Source organism: Photinus pyralis, unplaced genomic scaffold (assembly GCF_008802855.1).
Source record: "Photinus pyralis isolate 1611_PpyrPB1 unplaced genomic scaffold, Ppyr1.3 Ppyr1.4_LG1, whole genome shotgun sequence".
NCBI classification, from domain to species: domain Eukaryota; kingdom Metazoa; phylum Arthropoda; class Insecta; order Coleoptera; family Lampyridae; genus Photinus; species Photinus pyralis.
The window spans coordinates 65,586,646-65,612,708 of record NW_022170249.1 but is presented as its reverse complement, the minus strand read 5'-3'; the positions used below and the strand labels follow the sequence as shown (position 1 = coordinate 65,612,708).

General features: G+C 33.9%; 3 protein-coding genes across 3 annotated transcripts in view; 1 reads left to right on the top strand and 2 right to left on the bottom strand.

Annotated features, from left to right (window-relative positions):
• Positions 1–26,063, top strand: part of LOC116159660 (beta-mannosidase-like) — a 503,499-nt gene that overhangs the window by 277,420 nt on the left and 200,016 nt on the right. The window lies entirely within an intron of this gene.
• Positions 14,846–15,349, bottom strand: LOC116159676. The gene is made up of 2 exons (XM_031472711.1): positions 15,265–15,349; positions 14,846–15,219 (listed from the first exon to the last, which is right to left on the bottom strand). The coding sequence occupies exons 1-2, from the start codon at positions 15,316–15,318 to the stop codon at positions 14,875–14,877; spliced, it is 399 nt and encodes a 132-aa protein (XP_031328571.1). The 5' UTR covers positions 15,319–15,349; the 3' UTR covers positions 14,846–14,874.
• On the bottom strand, positions 15,443–16,325 carry LOC116159672. Its single transcript, XM_031472706.1, has 2 exons — positions 15,888–16,325; positions 15,443–15,837 (listed from the first exon to the last, which is right to left on the bottom strand). The coding sequence occupies exons 1-2, from the start codon at positions 15,936–15,938 to the stop codon at positions 15,460–15,462; spliced, it is 429 nt and encodes a 142-aa protein (XP_031328566.1). The 5' UTR covers positions 15,939–16,325; the 3' UTR covers positions 15,443–15,459.

The window sequence follows — 26,063 nt, the reverse complement described above, 5'->3', positions numbered from 1 at the left end:
GGCAGATTATTTAATGAATTAAAACATTTGTGATTCGTCTTTATCTCTGCCGTAAACGTGTGCGACTTTTAATATTTAGATAATATTAGAATTTGCATTAGAAACAACTGGTTTTAAGGCAGTGCGTCGCGCTGCTTAGCGATAAGGATGACGCGCTCCAATTTAAATCACCTGTTTTTAGTTTAATTTCGGGTTCGTTTAGATTAACATGTTAACATTTTCCAGATCAATTTCGCGTTCGTTTTCGGGAATAATTGTGTTTCTGAGTGACCAAAATTTGCCAAAAAGGACCATTCATCTCAAAAAGGTATGTAGTCTCCAAAGTTTAATGGTATTTTTACAAATAATTGGCCAGTACGTGTAATTCAATAAGCCAATAAGTAAAGATGGAAATGCAAATTGTCTTTTATGATTCCATTATTAGTACGTTGATATTTGGATGACCAAAATACGCCTAAATCGACCTAGGTTATTTGTTCGGGGGTCAGATTCTTGATTTTAAAGTATCCTAAAATCGCATTTGCAAGTGCAAAATTTGCCATTGGAATTATTGAATAAATCAAATTTGTCATGAAAGAGGAAGGGTCAAATTGTACCCAATTTCGGATCAAAATTTAAAAAAAAATTATAAAAAGGACCACTTGATGTTAAGTTTGGGTCCTTTCGATACAAATTTGACGTATACGAGAATTTTTTTCTTAATTTTCGGGAAACATATGACTAATTAGGTGATGCAAGTTTTAACTGGGGTGCTTTATACACATACGTAAAATATTCATAGGTATATATGATGTACCACGAAAAATCGCTACCAAACAGAACCCTTCGCTTCAAGACCGCTAATAAGAGTTCTTTTGAATCAACGTTAAAATGGCAATATTTTTTGGAAAATACTTCTATTCTAATTGAAACTAAAAACACTAAGCTAATAAGGAAACACATTATCTGCTAAATTCTCGCTTGATGTTTTTTACTATTTCTTTTTAGTACATTTCCACAAAAATAAAAAATGCGCTATTGTGGCAACTTTGTCCGCCCGTCTGTCCGTCCGTCCGGCCATCCGTCCAACCCTACGCTGTGTCGCTACTAGATCTTTATCTTAAGAGCTATTGTTGTATTTTTTTCGCTATTTAGAAGGATTTTTTCTGCTTTATTACTAAAAATTTATAGTAACAAACCAATGTTTTCAATGTACTATAATTTTACACTCTTGTCGTTTATTAGAAATTCTATACGCTAAGATGGATCTTATAAAATCAAGATTTGTCAAAGAGAATAGGTTGTGCATGCATAGTGCTAACTTTCTTACAAGTGTACCTATTTTTCTGAAATTTTAAAAGGAGGATGCATTCATTGCACATCAAAAAACAAATTGCACATACGCAGACTAAAAAACACGTGAAACAATTGTTGCGTATGCCCAGACCCACACGTTCGTTATTTGTGAACCAATTCTTCTGAAATTGTCGGCAAGGATTCTTCTTATAAAATGAAATCAACCTGGTGGACGAATTTTTCTGAAATAGCGCTTACTGTTCTCGTCCGTAGGTCCTTCCTTCTCTTTCTCTGTTCCTATGGCTGTGTCGCTTTCAGATCTTTATCTCAACATAAAAAAGCTATAAAAACTACTTTTTTTTTGCTATTTGGTTCTTTATGGTGTCGAGGCTTGCACCCTCGCTTCCACCAATAAGGAACGAATTTTTCAGCATCTATTACAAAGACAGTTATAGCAAAAAATCTCTTTTTCACTTCTCATAATTATACACTTTTACCGTTTATTAAGCTTATAAAGTCCATTACTCTACTTTATCGTAGATTTTTTGGGGTCAAAGAAACCCAAAATTTGATTGAGGAAACGGTTAAATGCATTGATAAAGAAAATTATGTTGGCCCTGTTAGAATTCACGGTTAACCCTTTGAGCCATTATTAATTATGTGCAATAAATTACTTATTTATTAATATATTTTGTTGAAATTGTAACCACAGCTACTTCTAGTAAAGGCAAACATATCGCATATAGTAAAAATCAGATGTGTACATGCGCAGACTGCGCAATGGCAACTTTCTTGTTTATGGAGGTATTTCTTTGAAGTTTAACCCAAAGATGCTTTTAGTAAAAGCAAGCGTATCGCATATTGTAAATATTTATCGAAATATTTTTCTGAAATTTTAATCACAGATGCTTCTGTTAAAGGCAAACATATCTGATATTCCAAACATTTATTATTTTCCGATGTAGAATAAGAATATTCAAGAAAAAGTATAGGTTTCTGTTTGCAAAAATTAAGTAGCTCTTGACAGAAACGTGCATAGCATCATTAAATGGACCCTCCATGCGGAGGATATTTTATATAAATCATTTTTTGATGTCCCCCCCAATAATCGACCGTCTCTAGAGAAATGGAACACCCTGTATCTAAATTAATTAAGTGACATTCAAGTATAAGATTACGAAACTTTTACCGCAACTCAAAAAAAAGACACGACCGCTTAGTCTCGCCTATGCAGGTGCAGTTAAACCACAATAAATCATGCCCTGAAACTGATATCTTTTCTAAGCAAAAATGCTTGCTTGAAAAGTTATATAACTCGCTGTTTATTATCGTTCTGTTCCGAACTCCATGTCTTTGTTATACTCGGACAAAAATGCAATTTACCCTTTATTAAATTAATAATTCTAACTCGAATTCTAATTAGTTTGCGATAGTCGATAATTTTTTTATGATACGTTCTCTCGTAAATAACTCGGGTCGGGCCCCTACATTGTTGCGACTTCACTTGCTTTTTTGACTTGTTTGTGTTTATTACTGATAATAGTAGTAGTATACTCATATTTTACTCAAAAACTTCGTTCGTTAATCAAAAATGGGTGTTATTATCTGAAAAAAAAAACAGTTGTATGACGTCACGGTGCTAAAACCTCATATGTTAAAAAAACCGTTTTTTACAGTTTTACATCTTTTATTCCTAATGTACACTGCCAAAATTTTACCGAAATCAAAATTTGTTTGTTTTGATGAAAGAAATTTTCAATTTTTTTTTAAATTTTAATTTTAATTCTTTGTTTAAAAAAATTGGGCACCCCAAATATTTTTTCTAAAATCCGGCCTGTTATTTTTCGATTCCGTAAGCGTAGTTTGTCCGGAAAATCCAGAAAATAGCAGGTGAGCAATACCTATTCTTCTAATTTTTTTGTTTTTTTTTTAAATTAATTGTCAAATATATTAGTTTCTTTCTGGATTTTTTAAAAATTATAACTACCCTTGCCAGATTGGCTTTAAAAAAAAATTTGACGAGAACTTGAGAAGAATCGGATAAACTTGAAGAGAGTTTGAGGGAAAGCTGTTGGGAAATTGAAGGAAATACCTAAAGAATGATTTGAGTTGAATTTGAGCAGAATTTGAATGGAAAAGTTGATGAACTTGAGAAGAAACCTTCAGACGAATGTCATGGGAGTTTCAAAAACGTTTAAAAGGAAGATTTGAGAGAACTTTAAAGGCGTTCAAGAGGAATTTAGTAAAGTTTGAGAATTGCTTCAGAACACAAGGAAATAGAAATAAAAATAGACCAGTGAATCCGGCTCAAATAAAACACTGCATTGCCATAATACTATCCATTTGTGAATGATTCAATTACAGTAAGTATTAATAAACATCTATACGTGCGAGACACTTAAATTTCCTTCGATTAATCACATTAAAAACCTTGAAGTGCAAGATTTATAATGTATTCTGTGAATGCAACTTACTTAGTCCACTTTGCCATAAACACAAAATCGCATTTAAGATGTAACAATAAAAGAACAAAATTGGCTCTTATAGACGACCTCAACATCCATCCCAATAAGGAGAAGTCAGTTATGATTCACACACGTTTAATGAAATCTTTGACTTTGTTATAAAAACGAAAGAAGTCCTCCAACGTCGATGATTGCCATTCTTTTAGTGTCTACACTTGTTAAATAAGGCCAAACATTTTGCCATCCCTACGACACCAGTGGTAGAACTAGAATGCGCATAGGTAATTGCCATGACACAGAAATAAATGTGACACATAATAATTTACATTGAAAGGTCAAGAGAAGTACCCACTGGTTAATCAAAACACCGTTAAGCTCTTGAGGAAAATAAAAAGTGGCTCCTTTACCCATAGCAAATTGCATTAGGTCCATTGTACTTCATTTACACTTAAAATTCATACAGTGAGATAATACTCATTGCGCGCATATTAATAAGTGCGTTTTTACAAACATGCCTCACACCTTCAAATACCAAATGACGATTGACCTTTAACTTTATTGCTTATTGGGGATGATTTGTGCGGTATTTTGAGCGTTATCTATCTACTTGTATAAGGTTTGTTTTGCTTTTTGGATTGTTGGTTGCTATAGTAATCCAATTAGTGGGGGAGCTTTGTTCGCAAAGGTCGAGGAGTAATGATTATTATTCACGTTGTTTTCGACTTTGGTGGTGTAATTTCGCGCTGCTCTTATATTAAGGCCTGAAAAGCATTTTTTTCGCAAACATTCGCCAAGGCTTAATTCTGAAGAAAAATGCGCTAATAAAAAATAATTTTCACCCTAACTTTTATTTCCTGTTATCGTAGCATACGATACAAGTACGAGTATACTCCTTATTGACGCTGTACCTGTTCATATACATTTCTACCCTTTCCATATTGTTTTCTTTTTACAGTAAATTTAATATCATAGATATGTGGAGGCGTACTTCGATTGACATAGTAAATATTTGATCTTGGAACATGCAACGGATTTGCATATTAAGGGGGCTGAGCCTCTTGAGTCGTTGAAATACAATCTTGATCTTTCAAAAATTAATTGGGAAGTTTTTAAAACATTTTTAACGTACTCTAAATTGAAATGGCACTTTCCTTATGAATTAGAAGTAATTTATTAAAGTTTTTAATTTGACAAATAGTCAATAACAAACAACAGCAACAAATAAGTAGATAGACACCTAACATTTCTTTTCACACATTTTATGAGATAAAGTTGGTATTTAATAGATCCATAATTTGGCAGATTTATTGAAACTGTGCTCTATGGCTCAAAATATCTCAGTTTTGCATCTTGTACAAATTCAATAGGTTGGTAAATATACATGTTAATTAATTTTTTAAATCGGACCAACCATCTCTTCATTTCTTAATAATTTGTAGCACCCACAATGGCGGATTGTTCTTAAAACGGGCGATGTCTAAATTTTCTATTGGTCAGTGCCTTTTTCTCTACCAATCCCGAACACATGCTAATTATCTCCATAACAAGGCGATCAGCATTCTTCATGATAGCTTATCATTATGATCACTAAGAATTGTAATACTGTATCCCTCTTGAAACGGATCTAATCCTATCCCTAGGTCGCTATCTAAACGCCAAAACCAATTAAAGAACAAAAAGCACCCCAGCGTTCCAATTATCTAGATAAATTCTTTACATCATCACGACCAAAATTGGTTTGAGAAAACACTTGAGAACCTTGACAATAAATCTGTCATCTAAAACCATTGTTCTCAATGGGTTTTTGATTATTTCTCATAGTTGCCGGAAAATTTTTTGTTGTTGGACATCAGCACACAAAAAAACATGCAATTCTTATTCTTATTTTCTTATTTATTTATGTTCATGTTAGGGTGCAAAGCACTTACCTACAATTGTCAAAAAAAGTTTACATGTAAAAGTGTATATAACAACAAGTCAAAAATAGAACAAACAAACAATAATACATTAACACTAAATCACACTACTAAAACACACTACACTAAAACTAAAAACACACAAACTACTAAAAACAATTACACCAGAACTTTCCACTTCAAGAACTATTCGTGCACCATTTGAGGCTAAACTAGTGCTATTGTGAGAGCAAGCTGTATGTGTCTTAGAAGAAATCGCAAAAAATGGCGTTCTCTTTTAGAAGTCGCTGATGGGGCTGGCATACCTATTTTTTCGTTCTGAATTCATTTATAATTCATTCTCTTTCTAATTTTGATTATTGTATGTTCTATTATTTATACAAATCTATGGGGTGTTTCAATAAATTTTTTTCTGTCTGTACGTACGTGAGTACATACGTTAGTAATTTTCCGAGATAACGGCACGACGATTTTATTCAAATTTTGGGTATGTATACATATTAGGTCGGATTTATGAAAATAAACGTCGGAGCGCCGCAACGGCATCAAACTTTTTTTTCAAATAGCAACCTAAAATTCGAAAGACCTCATTCTTCTGTATAAAGCCTACAAAAATTGTGTCAGGTTTTATTACAAAAAAATGTTAAAAAGTTAAAAACGAAAATATTTTTTTCGGAAAAACGTATATTTTGATTTTTTAATGTACGAGCTTGTAGCGTCGTGACATACAACTGTGTTTTTTTCAAATAGTAAGTAGCGAAGTTTTTGAGTGGTTACCCATTCAATATAAGTACTACCGAGAGCAACGTTGCTTGACTGTAGACAATAAATGCATTATTAGTAATAATCACATTAAAAACATGCTCGAACCCGGTCCGAGGTATTTACGGCGAAACGTATCATAAAAAAATTATCGGCTATCGCGAACTAATTAGAATGATTAATTTAATTTTTAAGTTTTGTATAAAAAAGATATTAGTTTTAGGGGATGATTTATTGGGGTAATCTTATATTTGAATGCCAATTAATTTATATAAAAGGTGTACCGATTTAATGGTTTTCTCTTAAGGATCTATTTCCAATAGAAACCTATACTTTTTATTCTACATCGGAAAATAATAATCTCTCATGGGAAACGTTTTTTCCCTACTCTTATTATCTTTTGAAGACATTCCTTTAAAGGCGCGATTTTTGGTTTGTGCTATATGGAAGTTGTTCTGTTGGGCACATTTTTCTATACCAATTAAAATGTGTGGAAATAATTAATAAATCATGTACTATGCGAGCTACACAAATGCCTTATTATATGAAAAGAAGCAGAACTTTAATTCCTCGTTTAAGGCCGTAATACCGTAATAAAAAATTAAACTAAATTAAAAAAATTAAGTTTTCTTGGGTTTTGTAATTGGACGAACGCTGCTCCAATCCAACAGTTTGAGCTTTTAAGTTCAAGCATTATTCCAGTAAAAAAACCGAAATGTCTATTTCTCTCGAAAATTACTAATTTTAGGAATCTAATGTGTTATATTAAATTTTTTAGAATAAGATACCTACCGAAAACGGAAAGTGAATCAAAAAGGTTAGATAATTAAAACAACAAAGTTAAAAAACGTCTGATACTAGTCGTGAAAGGGGCTGTATATTAAATCCGTAACTGTGACATGAGCCATTTACATCTGAGTCCATTTGGAAAAATTACTGAGGTTTTTTCTGAATTTCTCTGTGGTTTTCGGCCACGATTATTAAGGAAACGGTTTGTTTTTTCCAATCTGATTTCAGTATATCAGTACTGCTGTCGACCTACATGGAAAATAAGAGATTCATCCCAATTCTTTCTATTCTCAATTCAACTATTATTTACCATTGGCCTATAATGTAGTTATTTTTCAAATGGCTTGCATGTTTATTACGTTATATCGTAAAATGTGAATGAATTTACGTTCTTGTTTATAATGAAGTAGGTACATGATATATTGTACTATAATGAATAAATGCGACTAATTAAAACGACCGGTAAGACCATCCGAGGGACATTTCGCAATAATAAATATGCAAAGTTTATCAAATCATTAATATAATTATGCAAAACACACGCTAAATCGATGCTTAACATTTAAACGTTGAAGCTCGGTTTGTGTCTCTTATAAATGCGCAACTTTTGTACAAGCAATAATGAACACCCAGAAATTAATTATATCTTCCTTTTGTCGTAAAAACTACCATCATGAATTACGTATAAAATTCTCACGTGCCTCCCGAGAATAAATCAAACAATTTTTCAATTACCTGCAAAATGTAGTAATTTATAACGGCGTAATTCAGCATTCCAGGGGTAGTGGATGATTTTAAATTAAACGCTCTTCTTACGGCGTTCTCTTTTTCAAAGTAGGTATGTTTTACAAACGCTCTGTGCCTCATCTGAATAGCGCGAGTAAATTGAAAACTCGTCGTATTATTGCATAGAAAAGTAGCCGTTTTGAACCTGTTCCAGCATTATTCATTATAATAAATCGTCTTACACACAAATTCTACGTTTCTGCGTTGCGTTAGTTAACTTCCTTCGCATTTTTTCGCCGAGGAGGTGATTGTGATCTGATTTATTTTGCATAAAGCGTTCTTTATTGTTAAACATTAATTAATAATCAACAGTTTCTCGGTTGCGTAGCTAATAGGCATCTCCGACGTTTAAAAAGTTCGTTAGGAAGGCTCAACTCACCTTGTAATTATCAAACCTTTGCTTTGGATTTAAGTTTCTGCAAATAGGCTACTTTATATTCGCCCTTGTAGACTCCCCAATTTCCAAGTCATAAATTAAACATTTTGCTTCAAACTTCGGACGTGGAAATTCAAGCATCAAAGATTGAGACTTCAGCTTTAAGTTTTATGTGTCCAAATATCAATGAAGTGGGCCGTCTTCAAAACGGGCGGGAAATGCGTCGCATTCAAAGTAGAAATTAATTATATATGCGACTGGACCGTACAAATAAAGCGGCTTCGATATTTGGACTGTATATGAAACGTAATTGCTTACTATGCCTTTAAAAGAATATCGACACGAATGATTTAACGTGTTTATTATTAAAAACATATAAATATTAATAGATTCTAAATGTGGTTGATGATTGATACGGCGATACTACAAATTACTAAATGAATATGATCTAAAAACTTACTTGTTGTTGCTTTTGGTGGTAGCGACAGTTTTTTTTTTTTTTAATTTGTAGTGGGGAAATGCACCTTATGCACACTCCATAATGAGGAAGATCGGAGTAGTGTGGGGCTCTCCCGTTACTCAGGCATACCCACTAAAACCCCACCTAAGGCTTCGGCTTCAAAGGCCATTTGCCTGTTTTCTGACTAAGGGTTTTTATATCACAGTTTATAAATATCACATGCACAATACAGTAACTTATACATAGGACATATCACAGACATTTTACACTCAAACATTCTTTACAATATATCACAGTCTATGTATCACATTGATAGTATGCATGAATCGCAGTACATTAAAACACTTGCCTATGTTGTTGAAATTTTCTTGCCAGATAGCACTGATTTGGTGGAGGTTGCGCGCATTTCGGTGCTCCGGACAATCACAGAGCATATGATCCAGTGTTAGGTCTACTCCACAATATAAGCACTGAGGTCGACCTTCACCGGTCAATAGGTAGCTATGTGTTAAGGCAGTATGTCCAATCCGAATCCTATATGATTTTGTCGAGGCAAAGCGACTTGCACCTACAAGAAAGAGTGATCCCAAATTGGGTTTGACTCTCTTTAAGAATACATTCGACGCCGACCACTGTTCATTCCAACGCTCATATATTTGAGCTTTTACAAGTGCACTTCTCGCTTTAACGGACATATTTTCAAAATTAGTGTCTTCTAGATGTAAATGTCTAAATTCCTCTCTAGCTCTTATGCCCATTGCTCTACATCTATTCAAACGCGTACTTGTAGTGTTTTCTGTAATTACAGAAAACACTACAAGTACAGTAGATGGTTATTCGGGTGATTGTCATTTAGCAATACCTTTAGATAGTAGTTGACTAATATCTGTTTTTGGCGAAGAGCTAGAGGAAGGATATTTGCTTCTACATGAAGTGAGGCGATTGGACTTGTAGTGTACGCCCCAAGGGAGTACCTACCTTATAGCAAGATTCTGAATTTTTTCAAGTTTCCCAATTAAAGATTTATTGTTACATGTCAAATAGACAGAACACCCATAATCAAGTTTAGATAGGATCAGTGTCTTGTAGATGTCAAGTAGTGTTTTGGCGTGTGCTCCCCATTTTTGATGGGCTAAAACTCTGATTACATTCAGGGATTTTCGGTAGCGACAGTTTCGACGAAGGCGATTATAACGACGAATTGCATGGTGTTGTACAAATTGCTCGATTAAAATGATGTGTTGCCTTTTAACAAGCACGTTCATTATTATTGATGGTTTGATGGTAAAATCAAAGAAGTGTTAAATTCGCGTGGTGAGAAATACATGCTTCCTGCCAAAGGGGTTAGTATTCGTGGGCGGAATTGAATTGACTTAAAACTAAAGTAACGAAGGGGGATGCTGGTGTTTGAAGTCAAGTCTGAGGCCTTTATTGCAAAAAACGAAGGATTTTCAAATTGTTTTAATATCCTTAAAATACTTCGACTCCTTCCATCTCCTAACGCATAAGTTATCCTTCTTCAGATTTTTTCCACTGACTTGCAAATTCCACTACGTCAGAACCAATTACTCGATTTGTAACTTGATAACCAACCTTTACCAAAAAATGTGTCCAAACCGCACGAAGGTTCCCAACCTTAGATAACCACGATTTCCAATTTCCTCCCTGGCAAAGCGTAAGGCCCCGCTAAATGATCTGGTTTACCTATTGATTTTTTCGTTCTTTAAGTATCAAATTTTAGGGTAATAAAAAATTCGAAATTCCTCAAGAACATGTTTTGAAAAAATGTAAAATTTAAAAATATACGGGTTGATTTAGCTCCGCTATTCCTCAGCCAGGGGGTTTGGTATTATTCGAGACGTATTGGACATGCTTTCAGCGTGCCTCAAATACCTACCAAAAAATGTCTACCAGCTCTCCTACTATTTTATGTATGAAAAATCAGGATAGTTGATCGAAAAGAACAAATGAACTTATTTTTATGCTGTTTACAAAAAACGGCTGTGACTCATACACAGGAACATTTTAAAATTTCGCTGATGAGTACTAACTATAACTAATTTTTTCCTTATCATTTTCTGGGAGGCTGGGGATGTTGTGGTTTCATTCCCTATATAACAAGTCAATGGGTAAAGCAAAAAACTTTTAATGTACCTTTATACAGGGTGGCCATTTGAAAACGAAACAGCCTATTTTGGGGACCTCAAAACATTTACGAAAAAATCCTCGGACCCGTCAATTTTTGATTTAGGGGGAACCATTTTTTTGCTAGCTTCGCCCCCCTGATGCCAAAGCCATAGCGGGGGTGGCAAGCGCCCCCAAAATTTTGGGGGGTCGAGTGATACCTTATGTGGAAGGTATTTTTATGTGGATTATAACCCTTAAGTTTTAAATCAAGTAAATGTTGAAAATGTTGGCCTTCGACTTCCATAGAATAATAAAGGTTTTGTTCAAACATTTTCCGTACATTTTGAAAAACTTATGGGGTAATTTGACGACATTCGTCAATTATTTGTTGTCGCAAGTTGTCTAACGATGTAGGCTGACTAGCATAAATTTTAGTTTTTAAATGGCCCCATAAGAAAAATCTAACGCACTTAAGTCCGGGGAACCAGGATGCCATGCAATAGCACCTTTTCTTCCAATCCATTGTCCTGGAAACGTTTGGTCCAAATATTGACGAACCCTTGCAGCATAGTGGGGTGGCACACCATCTTGCTGAAATACTAGACTATTTCCAAGTAGTCGTTGTTATTTTCTAGTATCTCCACTAATACTGGACGAATCGTCTTTTCTAATAACTCCAGGTACATCTCTCCTGTTAAAGTTCCAGGTAAAAAGAAGGGGCCTACGATACGGTTACCAAAAATGGCAGCCCAAACATACGATGGACCTGTCGATTCTGGTGTTGTCGATTAAAGAGCTGGGCAGTTCTATTAGCATTTTCATTGTTTGCAAAAAAAGATAAATTATTTCAGCAAGTGAATAAACCATTATTTATTTATTTATTTATTATCCCTCTCTCGTTCTTCAAAATGATGCTATAGTAATGCTCTCAACAATAACCAAGATTTGCGTTGCAGAAAAGGTATATATACTTACGAGTATTAAAAAGAAACAAAAACAACAACAAAAAGTACGGCTCAAAATGTAGGAGAACAACATTTTTTGTATTTACTGTTGTTTTTATTTTTGTTATTTAACTAATTCATTTACACGAATATTTTTTCATAAGAAAATGTTGACACATTTATTAGCCCCTGTATCGGCTAGGCAAATTAGTAGCGATTTAAAACTTAAGGGTTATAATCCACATAAAAATACCTTCAAAATCACTCGACCACCCATTCGATTTAAAATGTTGGGGGCGCTTGTCACCCCCGCTAGGGCTGTGCCCTCAGGGGGGCGAAACTAGCGAAAAAATTGTTCCCCCTTGAATAAAAAATTGACGGGTCCGAGTATTTTTTCGTAGATGTTTTGAGGTCCCCAAAATAGGCTTTGTTTCGTTTTCAAATGGCCACCCTGTATCTACCTGGAATGCACATTTCAAAATACCCTTCTTCTCGTTACTATACCATCCACTATTTCTTCGAGTCGTAGAAGGTTTGAAAGAAGCACTTTCAGGGCCTGAAGAGTTAGTTACCTTCCTTCGGTTTTGAAGACCACTTTGACCACAGATTCGGTTGATTATTTTGTAAAAATAATAATCCACGAAGAACTATTCCGTTTCTTACGATCCGCTTCTGTAGTATGTGTTTCAAAATGGCGACAGCTTTCATTTTCCATTGTGAATTTTATTTCAGTGTCTTTTTTGTATAAAGATAGCGTCTCCTCAAACCAAAATTAAAGACGATAATTTGAGTGCATGTATACCCTCAGTAGAAATTAAATAACAATACCATCCACAATTCAATCTTGAATCAGGCGATAATTAAATGGCGCACAAGAAATTAGGTAAAAATTACATACTCAATTTAACTTTAAAATTTAGGGGTAAAATTAAAAAATCATCAGTCAATAATTCCTTCGTGCAAAAAATTCTGTACGCCAGCTTATAAATTAAAATTAATTATAATGCATATTTACGATGCTCTCAACAGAAATTAGGTGACAATTATGTCGTCAATTTAAGTTTAAAATTTAGCGGTAAAATTAGAAAGCATCAGTAGATAATTAAATGGCGCAAAAAATTCTGTACACCAGCCCTTACATTAAAATTAATTAGACAATGTTCTCAACAGGAATTAGGTGAAAATTCCGTACACAAACCTTCAAATTAAAATTAATTAGACTATATATTTGTAATGCTTTTAACAGAAATTAGGTAACAATTACATCCTTAATTTAACCTAAAGGCTAGGAGCAAAATTAGAACGCATCAGTCGATAATTAATTGCCACAAAAAACTATGCACGCCAGACTTTAACTTAAAATTAAAAGACTGCATATTTGTAATGTTCTCAACCTAAGTTAGGTAAAAATATCATCCCCAATTTAGCCTTAACATTTAGGGGTAAAATTAAGAAGCATCAGTTGATAATTAATTTCAGTCAAAAATTAATATACGCCAACTTTAAATAAAAATTAATTAGACTGCATGTTTGTAGTGCTCTAAACAGAAATTAGGTAACAATTACATTCTCAATTTAACCCTAACGTTTAGGAGTAAAATTAAAAAGCACCAGGGGATAATTAATTTGCGCAAAAAATTCTGTAGGCGAGCCTTCGAGTTAAAATTAGTTAGACTGCATATTTGTACTACAGAAACTACGTAACAATATTATTCCCAATTTAGCCTTAAAATTTTCGGGGTAAAATTAAAAAGCATCAGTCGAAAAATTAAAATTAATTAGACTGCATATTTGTAACGCTGTCAACAGAAATATGTAACAATTACATCCTAAATTTAATTTTAAAATTTAGGGGTAAAATTAGAAAGCGTTAGTCGTTCATTAATTGGCGCACGAAATTATGTACGGCAGACTTTAAATTAAAATTAATTAGACCGCATATTTGTAACGCTCTCAACAGAAATTACGTAATAATTACATCCTCAATTTATGGGTAAAATTAGAAAGCATCAGTCGGTAATTAATTGCCGCAAAAATTCTGTAGACCAACCTTTAAATTAAAATTAATTAGACTACATATTATCAATGCGCTCATCAGTAATTACGTAACAATAGCATCCATAAATCAGTACTGAAAATTAGTGGTAAAATTAGGAAGCATGAGTCATAGTTGTCTAGCGCAAAAAAATCTGTAAACGAGTCTTTACTAAATTAGAATTAAGTGAAATCCATGTATTTGTATAAACCCATTAACCGATACATCAGTAAATATATTAACTGACTTAAAGGCTCATCTCTTAAAGAACGTAATGTATTCTTAAATACTCAAATTATTTACTAAAAGCCTTCTAAGGTATTTAAGGCTCCGAAGCCTTCTTCTTCAAAGTCCTTTTGAAATTGCTCCAAAAGACTCTTTATGGTTCTTGGCAGCTCTTGAAGTTTGTTTTAAAACTCTTGAGATCTGTTAAAAAAACCTTACTGTTCCAAAAAAACCTGTCACTCCAGAGACAGAGACAATTATGTCGATCAAGATTATGTCTTGTTTTTAATTAAAGAATGCAACAGCAATGTTTCAATAATCTTTCACTTTAGAAGCTGTGATAGGCAATATTTATGAGTCATTGTAGACTTTGTATGATAAACAGACAGGATGATGATTTAGTTGCGATAGTGGATAGTCCGATTATAAACAATTATAGCTTCTTACAAGCAACATCCACCGGGTCGGTTTGGTTGAATCATCATCTTGTAGAGCATGTGACATAGACGATAAGACGGCACACCACATACAAAGGGCACGAATGTGAGGCCTTGGTACGCTTGGACCCTGTCCACGCTCCTATCGTAATTCAAAATAGAGAATCTAGAGTTTCCTACAAGCAAGGATGTATACCCTTAATCTGTCACAACCACCCTCTAAAGTTTGTTTAAGAAAAAGAAACGGAAACACTAAAACATTTTTAATTTGAACAAGTCAAACTATGAATTTCTGCATAAGGCACTCTACGGACGAGTGTACCTTGTCACAGTCATCTTCTCCATCCCGCTGGAAGCATTCATAGAATATCTCTTCTGTTATACCAAGATTTGTCATTGTACTCTCTTTCAGATAAACATGATTAGTCGTATCGTAAATCCCTGTAGCCTTAGCAAGACATTTCATATAACATCGATAATTCTCCTCGTCTGGTATTTCTTGACTTAACAAAAATGTTTGTCCCACTTTAGGATCAATCCCATTTTCCTCCATGCATTCCTGCTTGTGTTGTTCTATGAGGTTGTCCCAATAACGTAATTTGTCGGGTGGAACGTTATATGTCTAAAACGGCGGGAATTGATAGATCAGTAGAAATGGCATACTTACAAAGCCAATTGCGTAAGGAAGAACCAGGCAAAGTGCGACGCTAACGATTTTCATTTTTAACTGGTACTTATGCCGCAACTTTTGTTTTTATAATTTGGAAGTTTAATTTATAGCCTTAACCCCTAACCTTAAGTTCGTGATAATGGGGAACAATATCAGTTTTCTCCAAGAAAATACGCATTTTATAATTTTTGTTTATTTTAACAATTGAAGATTACCAAAGTGTAGTTGCATGCTTTGTAAAATACATTCTCCAGCTGTGGATACTATCTTACAGTCGTCTGCGTCCTCAGTCCGTACAGAGCATTCCTGGAATACCTCCTCTGTTGCGCCCATTTCCTCCATTACGGTTTCTTTAACAAATGTACGATTCTTAGAGTCGTAAAACCCTAATCGTTTAGCGAGACACTTTAGGTAACATTGGGCATTTTCGTTGTCCTGAAGTTTTTTCCTTAACAGATTGTAATCAAGTGCTATAGGGAAGGAAACTCCACTTTCAAATATGCATCCTAGTTTATACGGAATTATCTGAGCTTCCAACCGTAAGAGTGTTTCGGTTTCGACGTTAAATTTCTAAAATAGACACTCACGTAGTTTCAAAAGTATTATTTTGAGGTACTTACAACGCCAAATGTTAAAGGAAGAATTAGACACAGAATTATTACTTTGGCCATGCCGTATTCTTGGCTTAAATGTTTTAGAGTGACCAAGTGTTTTGATCAAATAGACCTTTAACCTGTTTTATTGCTAATATCTCAGGCAACCAATTTCAATGCGTCAGTGATAAAAAACTTTCACAATTCACATTGAAGGTTTTTTTTTCAAAAGCTATAACTAAACATCCAAAAGAATTTTCAACTCATTCATAGGAATTGGTGATGATTTTGATACCATTAAACTACAAACTAATTTTTACATTTACAGTTCCATAATGAAACGACGCACTGTGTTCATCAAAAGGAAATTCCCAAAAGAAACTTAACTCCAAATGCACCCCGACTCTTCCAAATAGCCTTCAGTACTAAGAAAGCATTCCTATGGAACCTCAATGGATGAATTCTAGTGTTAAACTATAGGTACTGCCAATTTGCTCACAATACATTGTGCTGCAGCGTGCACAATCTTACAATCTTCCGTGTGCGGAAAAGTCGCGAAGCATTCCTCGAACATCTCTTCCGTCGTACCAAGTTTCTCAATTACTCTTTCCTTAATAAAATTGTGACTTTTCCCGTCGTAAATCTCTACGCGTTCGGCAAGACATTTCAAATAACATTGGCCATTCTCATCGTCTGGAAGTTGCATACGCAACAACACGTTAAGTCCTGCATCGTAATCAATACCGCTTTCTTGTATGCATCCTAGCTTAAAAGGCTCGATCAGGTGTTCCCAACGAAGCATTGTTTCCGTTGGAATATCGAATTTCTAAAACAATTTTGTATTGAAATTATGCTTAAATTGTAACATGGTAATAATAATTCCCATTTTTACAAGCAATATACACTGTACTTACAAAGCCAAGTGCCAAAGGAAGAAGTAAACATATTATTACGGCTTTCATGATGGAACAGTATTCATTTTAGTACTCTTGAGCAATTTATAGGCATAACCGTCTATAGACCTTTAGTTTGTTTTCCTCACACAATCACTAAACTGATTGGTTTATTTCGTCTCCATATAAATATTTGTGTAATAAAGAATTACGAAAGGCATAATATTACATAATTAATGTAACCTTCGCTCTTGTGGCAACCAAGTGCGTTTAAATTGTATACGTAAGCAACTACTGCAGGACACAAATCTCGAGGATTTTGATGGCGTCCTCAAGAAAGCAACAGGATTAGGAGGAGAGGAGGTTGATCTGTTTATAGTGCCAGGACGGCATGATGCTTTGCTTGAAAGGATCTGGATTCGTGGAATCGGAATCAGCCTTAATAGATAGCCGCAAGCAATTCGCTCTTGGGTAGGCATAAATGCAATCACTAAGACATTTTCAAAAAATATGCATCAATTTTCGAAGAAAGATGTGGTGTTCCAAACGTGGAAGTAAAATTGCATCCGTGAGCTGATGTTCCTTTTGTATTCCGGGAAAATACCGAAAGAAGATGTTGCTAAGGCATCTGATTGGATGTTTTTGCAAAGAATGATGTTATTCTTTCAAAATCACATTGTTAGCTGACAAAATAGTTAAGTGTGGCTTTATGATACCGGCCGTATCTGTTGTAATAATCCTAGGGGTCCCCCAATTCGGCACTGCAATCGTGACTTACCCATCGACATATAATAAATGGACTGCGCGTGCCAATGATAAGCGCGGACTCTGCAGGTGAGAGAGAGAAGGGGAATCTAAGAAGGCAAGCTTCTGTTGATCGCATTCAAATTAAACTGAAAGAACCAATCAGATGCGTAACCGTAAGAGACAGCTTGCCCTTTTAGATTTCCCTTCTCTCTCACCTGCAGTATTTGCGCTTGTCATTGGCACGTGCAGTCCATTTATTATATGTCGATGGACTTACCCTATAGTTCAATTGGTAACTCTGGGGAAAACCTACGAGCAGAGCCACCGAACCTTCAAGTAGTAACGACAGACTTTTCGCGGCACTTTTGAATCTCGGGAGCAGGCAGCTCGATGTGGAATATTGTAGATGGCTACTTGTAATCGGTTTTTTTATGTGTTGGGACGTGAAATATAATCGGGAGGGAAATTGAATAAAATCCAGAATATTGCGCGTAAGAAAAGACAAGAACAAATAAATATGTTACGCACACAACAAGGCGTCACCAGGGGAAAAACCTTCTTCGGGACAAAAATTCCGGCATAGCCCACACAAATACATGAAATAACTAATGTACGGCAACAAAATACAAGAGAAAACACAAACAGACATTTCAAATTGTACGATAAAATCAGGTAATCGAATCTATTGCAGTAAATCAACAAGAACGAGACACAAGAGCCATCATAAATACAATAAAAGTGCGAAACGTGATCAATGAATTCACTACAAAACACACTACCCAAATCTACGATCAATTTAGGTAAAACAAATCGGAAAATGGTAAATTGCATGTACATAAAAAACATCAAAATGCATCTATGCACATTAACATCACAATTATAATAAACTTCAGCGTGAATACAGAAATAAATATTTAATAAACAATATAAAGGTATAATGACCTGTGCAGTATAACAAACAAACATGATTAAGAAAGCGATACTCAAAACAAAACGCCTTGCTTCAATAACAAATATTTTACGCAAGATGTAAATAAATACAAATTGTTACATTGAATTCATTGGTTAATAGTACAAGAAACTAAATACATTTTTTAAACACAACAAACAAAAGCTACACCCGCAATTCTACTCTGACCCAGTTCCGCATTTCGAAATACCGATAACCACCCTCATCGTCTACTCGACAAACAAGAAGAGGAGTTACTTTTGTAACTGATTCCGCCCACCGTCTAACCGTGGAGATTCTCAGAAATCTTCCCTATATTCAGGTCCAACGGTGGATGCTGAAGATCAGTTAGTCCCTTGATCATTGTCTACCTATTACTGAAAACAGAATTGCAAAATTCCAAACCGTTCGCGAGACGAACGGACGGATTGACGGACAGAAAGTCCAAAATTATGAACGACCTGGGACGTAGCGCAAAAACGAAAGATTTCAGACCAGAGTTTTATTAAGAACCTTCAGATCCTTTATAGTTTTATAATGTTGTCCGTCCATCCGTCCGTGTGCGCTATAACTATTTTCAAAACGTTGCGCATTAAGGTAGGACGCTATTCTTCAGTAGATTGCGTGTGAAGGACGTACAAGCAACTCTAATTGGTAACTGCCTTTTAAAAAATAAATCCCTTCCCATTTTATAATTTCATAATTTCCCCCTTACTCCTCTGTCCTCAAAAGGTTACAGAGATAGGGCTTAGATCTGAATTGCAATGCAACTTCGTAGTATTAAAGTCAAAATGTCAAGTTAATACTTCAAACGTCTAACTTCAGACCTGGAGTTTCAAACATTGAAATAAGCTTTCTTCTTCCAAAGGATTGAAACGCTTTAATTTGTCTACATATAAGTGTAATAACAAATTATTTCGTTTATTTCGTCCAAGTGTGTACGAGGGCCCCGTTTAAAATTTTAAAATGTCCTAATCCCTCACCTCAACTACGTTTCGGGCAACAATCTTCATCTTGGGGATTAAAACACACACTTCAGTCCCTTGATATATAATAATATACTATTTCTAATAAAATTTCGGTTTCAACGAAATCAAAAAAGGTATTCAAGGACAAAAGATTTTCAGAAAAATTCCTGATTGTTTAAAAGTTTGGAGTTTTCCAGCAATTGTTTCTGTTTGAAAAGAAATCATCTAAAAATCTACGTTTACGTTTAGAAGGAATAGAAAGGGCAAAAAGTGATTATTATTAATTATTGTTCAAAGCTTGTAAATTTATAAACAATCTGAACAGAAATTGACCTGCATGGTAATAAGGAATTCTTGGATTTTAATATGCGGCAAAGCACCCACGATAGTAACGGTGTGGTGTTGCATTTACGTCATTATATTTCTTACTAGTATGGCATTTCCGAGACATCTTACATTAGTTTATAGCCATTACATTTTAAGATATTCCCCTTAACTAGATTTATTGTGTATGATTAATGAAAGCCTGTTTTGTTTATTCATAAATAGGTACGTTTATTTGGCGCTATCTGAGAAATCTCCCCGCGACTTGTGTCATGCGAGAAATTATTTTCAAAAGTTTTGCGAAATATTCAAACTATAAAGTGAAGATAAGTACATTAGGCTCAATATGTCGAAAGTCGTAAAGTAAGTGCGTAAATTTATGGTAGTCTTCAAAACAATTGTTCCTCTCATAGTTTCATTGGAGTTAATTTGCATTTATCTTTACAGAATGGATTGTGTGATATGTCAGCTGTAAAACTGTTTACTTTCTTTAAGATACTCAAAGAAGTTCTAATTTTTTATACTATCCATATGGGAGAAGAATACATATATTAAGAAAAAATTTGAAATACAGTGTTCGACTGCTCATTTTTTTAAAAGTGAAATTATTAGGCCATTGTGGGAGGTAAACATAACGGAAACCATGTGATTAATACAGGGTACCTTATTTGAAATGCACAAAAGGGCCCCTTGTTGTCACAGAGGTTACAAAAAGGTAAACAAAAACACCAATACGCGCTTTGAGGGCTTTCTTCAGATCTTTAGATATTTTATAGGGCTTTCGTGAAGCTTATAAAGTCGTCTTCCATTGTTTTTAAGGTTTTGAAGCGCTGCCGGGATTTAGAAAGTGCCTGATTGTTCTTTAAAGCCTTCGAACGCTCTGAAAAATACTCAAATATCTTTAGTCCAGGGATAGAGACTTTGAACTTGCAAAATGAGAAGTACTTCCAATTTTTCTTGAATGTCATAGAGTCATCTGGTGGTTAAGAATCCAAGTTTTCGGCCTCCCATCCCTTGTGTTTCTCCGTACCACCCCCATACCCCCAGAAATTTGATTGGTTTCCTAGTTTTGCAGAGGTGCACTTTAGAAAAAAATATTATTATTGATATTGGTGGCAAAACACCTTAAACCTCTCTCTTTAAAATCCTCCCCGGACACATCCGAATCCCGGCACAATGGAAAATTTTAATCTCGACTTCAAATTCCAAATTCTAAGGCAAATAATGGCCGCGATACACAAAGTTTGTAGACGTCTTGAAAACTTTTGGGTACTGATCAACAAAATAAATTATAATTGAGCATAAGACATGTATGTATCTGGATCGTTAAAGGGCTGGAATAAACACAAGATTTACATGTACTCACAAAAAACAAAATTTATTTTAAACACACAAATTAAATACTCATAAAAATCTAACATTTAAAATGGACTACAAGGTCCGTTTACCTCGTATAAGCGTTCCATTACAATTAAACAAAATAATGAAATTTTAAAACTACTTGCAGTTTCTGTTAAAATCCCAAAAATCCGGGCACACAAACCACTAACACACGAACTTGTTCTTTAACTGATTTTCTGATCCGGTCACAGGAACGTAATTGAACTTAATTTGAATTGAACTGGCTGGCCAAACGATGGCTGTCCGGACAACTTCAATGAAAAACCGCTATTCCCAAACTTTTTATGTTTCTCTTCTAAAACTGTTCAATCAGATAACTTCCTGATTCTTACGTAATGAATTTTACTTGATGAACGAAACGAAATCTAAAGCTGCACGCGCGTCTTCTAGGATTTCAACGAACAGCAACTCGGCCTCGAAATTTGAAAAAGGCTCCTTTCTTAAGCTAACTCTAGTATTTAACGTGTCTTCCCTCCTTCCAAAATTCGAAAAGAACTTCATCCAATTAACGGGACGTAGCAACATGACAACCAACTCCGTTTCTTGGCGCTCCTGTAGTCACGTAGGCGGAATTGAGAGAATTGTCTTATTTCAGATAACAATTTCGTACGAAAACACGCAATTTTTTGCCGATTAAGTGCAATCTTTTCGCTACTAAATTAGGTATGTCAAACTTTTATAAAAATAATCAAAGTGCCCATAAATTAAATAAGAACTGCCACATGATTTAACAAAGCATTTACATTTAACAATTCTAGGAAATAATATTTTACAACGAAACAAAACAAACCACTTGGATACAAATAGAAATGCATGCTCGCTTTTTGTTTACACTTAAAACCCAACCAGATTAATTAAATAAATTGAAACGAAAGTTTGATTAACGATTAATGACTCGTCATTAACTTCAGGCGTCTGGACCAAATCTAAACGTCAACATCAACATTGTTTACATAGCAATATACTTCTTTTTTTGAAATGTTTAAAAAAAGATATAACTCTTGCTCATATTTTGAAGAATTATGAAATTTCGAATAAACACACAATAATTAATCGATTGACAATGATAAAATTTATTCCGAAACACAATGAAACAAAATTTCCCTGCGAGAAAGAAAAGCATCGTTTTCTCCAGAAGCACCTTTGCTTTCTTATTTCGTAAATATTTCTCAGATTTATTTAATAAATTGAAATACTTTTATATACAGGATTGATGTTTAACCGAAATAACGTCTACATGACGTTGGTTACCTTTACACAACAATATTTACTACCTACTCATATTCATATAAAATAATTTTTAATTATGCTCGAAAGCGATATACTGTTAAATAGTTGAACAATCACCATTATAGGGGGTTGAAATAATCATCTCTTTTTGTAGGAGCTGATAGAAACTAAACTGAAATACGAGAATGACCATTATGAATATTTCCTATACAGACATATATTCCCTAGATTACCAGTAACAAATAGGTACATAAAAATTTCAGAATCCTTCAAAATATAGGCAACTTTGGAGCTCTATATTTTTTTTAAATAAAAATTTTCCAAAAGAGAACTATATATATCAAATTTATGTAAAATTGTATGATCTTCAATTTCTGATAACAATATTTTTCTCTACTGTACTGTACTGTACCAAAAGACAGTGAACTATTGTTTGTCGACTTTTAGTTAGAACCTTTTAATGTAATCTCACTTCCCACTTCATTATTTAATGATAAATAACCTAACTCTTCAAATTTCACACATATTTTTATTTTATTTTATGGCTAAAAGTTTGGTATCTGCAAACGCTACCGATCTACAGGGTGTAAAAATTTTATCATTTTTTAAGTCTTTTGTTTATATTTTTGAAACAGTTTGCTCAAATTTGAAATAAAAGTTACGTTGAAGGGCTTACATCATTGGTCATGTCAATGGTAGCGAGAATCTGCAGAATATTTTTCAGGGCTAATGTTCCATCTTCTACCACTGAACTTTTCAGTGCGCAACTGGTAGACAGTCAAATAAGAGTTTTGTTTTCTGATTTGTTTGGAAACTTTTGAGTCATTTTTTCTTATTTGCGACCGTTATCGAGAAAAAAAATAAAAAATAATTCTCGGAAGTAAAATTTATTTATTTTTTTTATTTGGATGAGCTTTTTTATTAGTCTTGAAAGTTCACATTTGAAATTGTATCTTGTATTTGCATATGTTTATAGATTAAATATTTAGAATTTAATTCTCGAATCGGTTCCAAAATGTTTTCCGATTAGATTGGCACTTTTTCACTCATTCAAAAAAAGCAGTTTAATTATATATATTCCTCAATTTTGATCATGACCGTTTTACTTCCAAAGTAAAATTTTAAAACTCTTTATTTTTTGAATCAAAAATTGTCCGATATATATAAATATTAATCTTCTTAAACTAAAAGCTCAAGCTTTTTGACTAGTAATAATTCTCGAATCAGTCCCAAATCTTTTCCCTAAACTTTGCACTTTCATCCTGTTTCCTGAATCATAAATTTTTGCTTAAAAAAACTAGCAGCAGCCGCTCAAGATTAGAAAATTTCTATTGATATTAGAGAACTCAAGTTATTCTATATGAAGTTTATTCATTCACTTATTTTTGTATAGAAAATGAAATGTGACTTTGAAACTGATATTAATTAAAATCATCTAAATCCCAGAGGTTTTTTCACTGCCTTTTGAGCCCAAAAGAAGCAAATAAAAAAGTTAAATATAGTATAGTTATCACCAGCAGAGTAGCATAAAGAAGCACCTCAAGGCATTTTACAGAATCTTTGGCCTGATTGTACATATTAAAAAAAAATCCTATTATTTTGGTTTGCCTTGGATAGTTTCACGTTTATTGCCCAATCCTTATTAAGTAAATTTTTCAATTTAAATGACGCGCCCGACTTACATTATAAACAAATTTATTCATTTTCTGTTTTTTTATCTACTTCTTTGTTTGAATTGATGTGAATATTTCTAATACACTGGCGTGTAATAGAGAAATATCACGACCGAACAAGGACGTTAATTTGTTGAAACCGTTCCTTGCGATTCTTGTCGACGATAACACATTTAATGCATACATTTCAAAGTCGGTTTATCCGAAATAGATAAGATCGATCAAGAACAGCCTTCTCGCTGTCAGACCTACACATGACAAACAGTATTAAGGTGGGCTTCATGTTCCGTTCTTCGCGATATATCGGTTACCGATACAGGTCAAAACAATGATTTGCAAAGAATCTGCATTTAAATTTGGAATTAGGTGTGCTAATTGCAACCATTAAACAAGCCTTTGCACTTTAGTTTGACGAACTTGGCAGAAAATAGCAAATCTCGTATCATAAGTTATGTTTCATCTTTTTTTTAAAGATAGGGTGTTTTGTGTTATGTTATTATTATGTTAGAATTGTCAGTTAATAATTCGTTGTAATTAAAATTGATTCACCAAATCGCGTACCGAATTGTTTTTGCACTGACAACATCCGGCTCGAAGGACCATGTACTGAATTTTGGCAGTGCAAAAACGGTTTGCGATTTGGTGAATCAATTTTAATTACAACGAATACAACATTTTATTAACTGAAAATTCTAACATAATTGTTTTTTATTCCATCACTTGATTATGAATAATTTTAAGTGTACCTACAAGCACAAAAATTTGCACTTAATGTATACCTTTTATTTAAATGTTAATTAAACGCACTTCCTTTACGGATCGATTAGATGAAATCGGTCCCCGAGGTGATACGTAGGATGTTTCTCAAGGAAACGCAGAAACGGATTAATAAAGCGCACGTAGAAAAAATCGTCGTCCATAAATAATCGATCGGCTCAGTGATTAGTTAGTTATATCATTGAATAATTATTATTCAATGGTTATATATAATAAAAACGCGTAAAAGAACGAGATTATTTACCACCATTTTATGCATTGATTTAGCACACCAGAGGGTACTTTTCATTTCTAATTCCTTATTTGGTACGACTAATAATCACATTAAATCATCGACGAGATTTTCTGAAATACATCTTATGTAATTTGTTTAAATTATATGAATTTTTCGAATTCCGAAATTTCTACGGGTATGGAGTGCAGTTTCTCTATTCCCATTTGAATATTCCCACTTAAAAAGTCGTAACATAAAATGGGTATTGATTTAATTTGTTATTGTTACACGCTCTCCATATAGAGCAAAGTGAGATTCCCTGTATTTCTCGTTCCCTTATAAAGAAACGCGAAGTTATTTGGGTCGGTATTTATACTTGTACTGCTTGCGTACTTATAGCGACATTTTCAAATAGGATTTCATAATTTTTTTCTTATACGAAAGGTAATTAATCAGTTCATTATAGTAAATTGAGGAATCCTAGGAAATCTTTATCCGCTGCGGTTCGAGGAAAAGAAAAAGTGTTTATCGGCAACATAAAATCGAATCAATCTGAAAGTATGAATCAATTTCCCTTTAGGTTGCCATATTTTCATTTACTAGAAGTCGTCAGAATTCCCCTTTGGAGGAAAAACGTTGGTTAAAATTTCACTACTAGATTCTACAATTCGATTGATGTATTGTTCCATCGTTCTTTAAACATGTTGTATAATGAGGATTGGGATTAAAGAAAATCTTTTTTAAACATATAAATAAAAATAAATATAAAAAAAAATATAAAAATATAAAAAAATTAAAAAAAAACGTGTTTAAAAAGATTTTCTTTAATCCCAATCCTCATAGATTCTACAAACAACAAGATGCAAAAAAAATCCTATAAAGACCAGGGAAAGTTTATGGGAAGATTTCAAATTCATTCAGTGTAAATGATCCGTGGCACATTCAGAAAAGATCCAGGAAACGTTCGTGAATGATTTGGAAAACTTTTTTAAAACAGATTCGGGACTGAGTTAACATATTCCCGAAG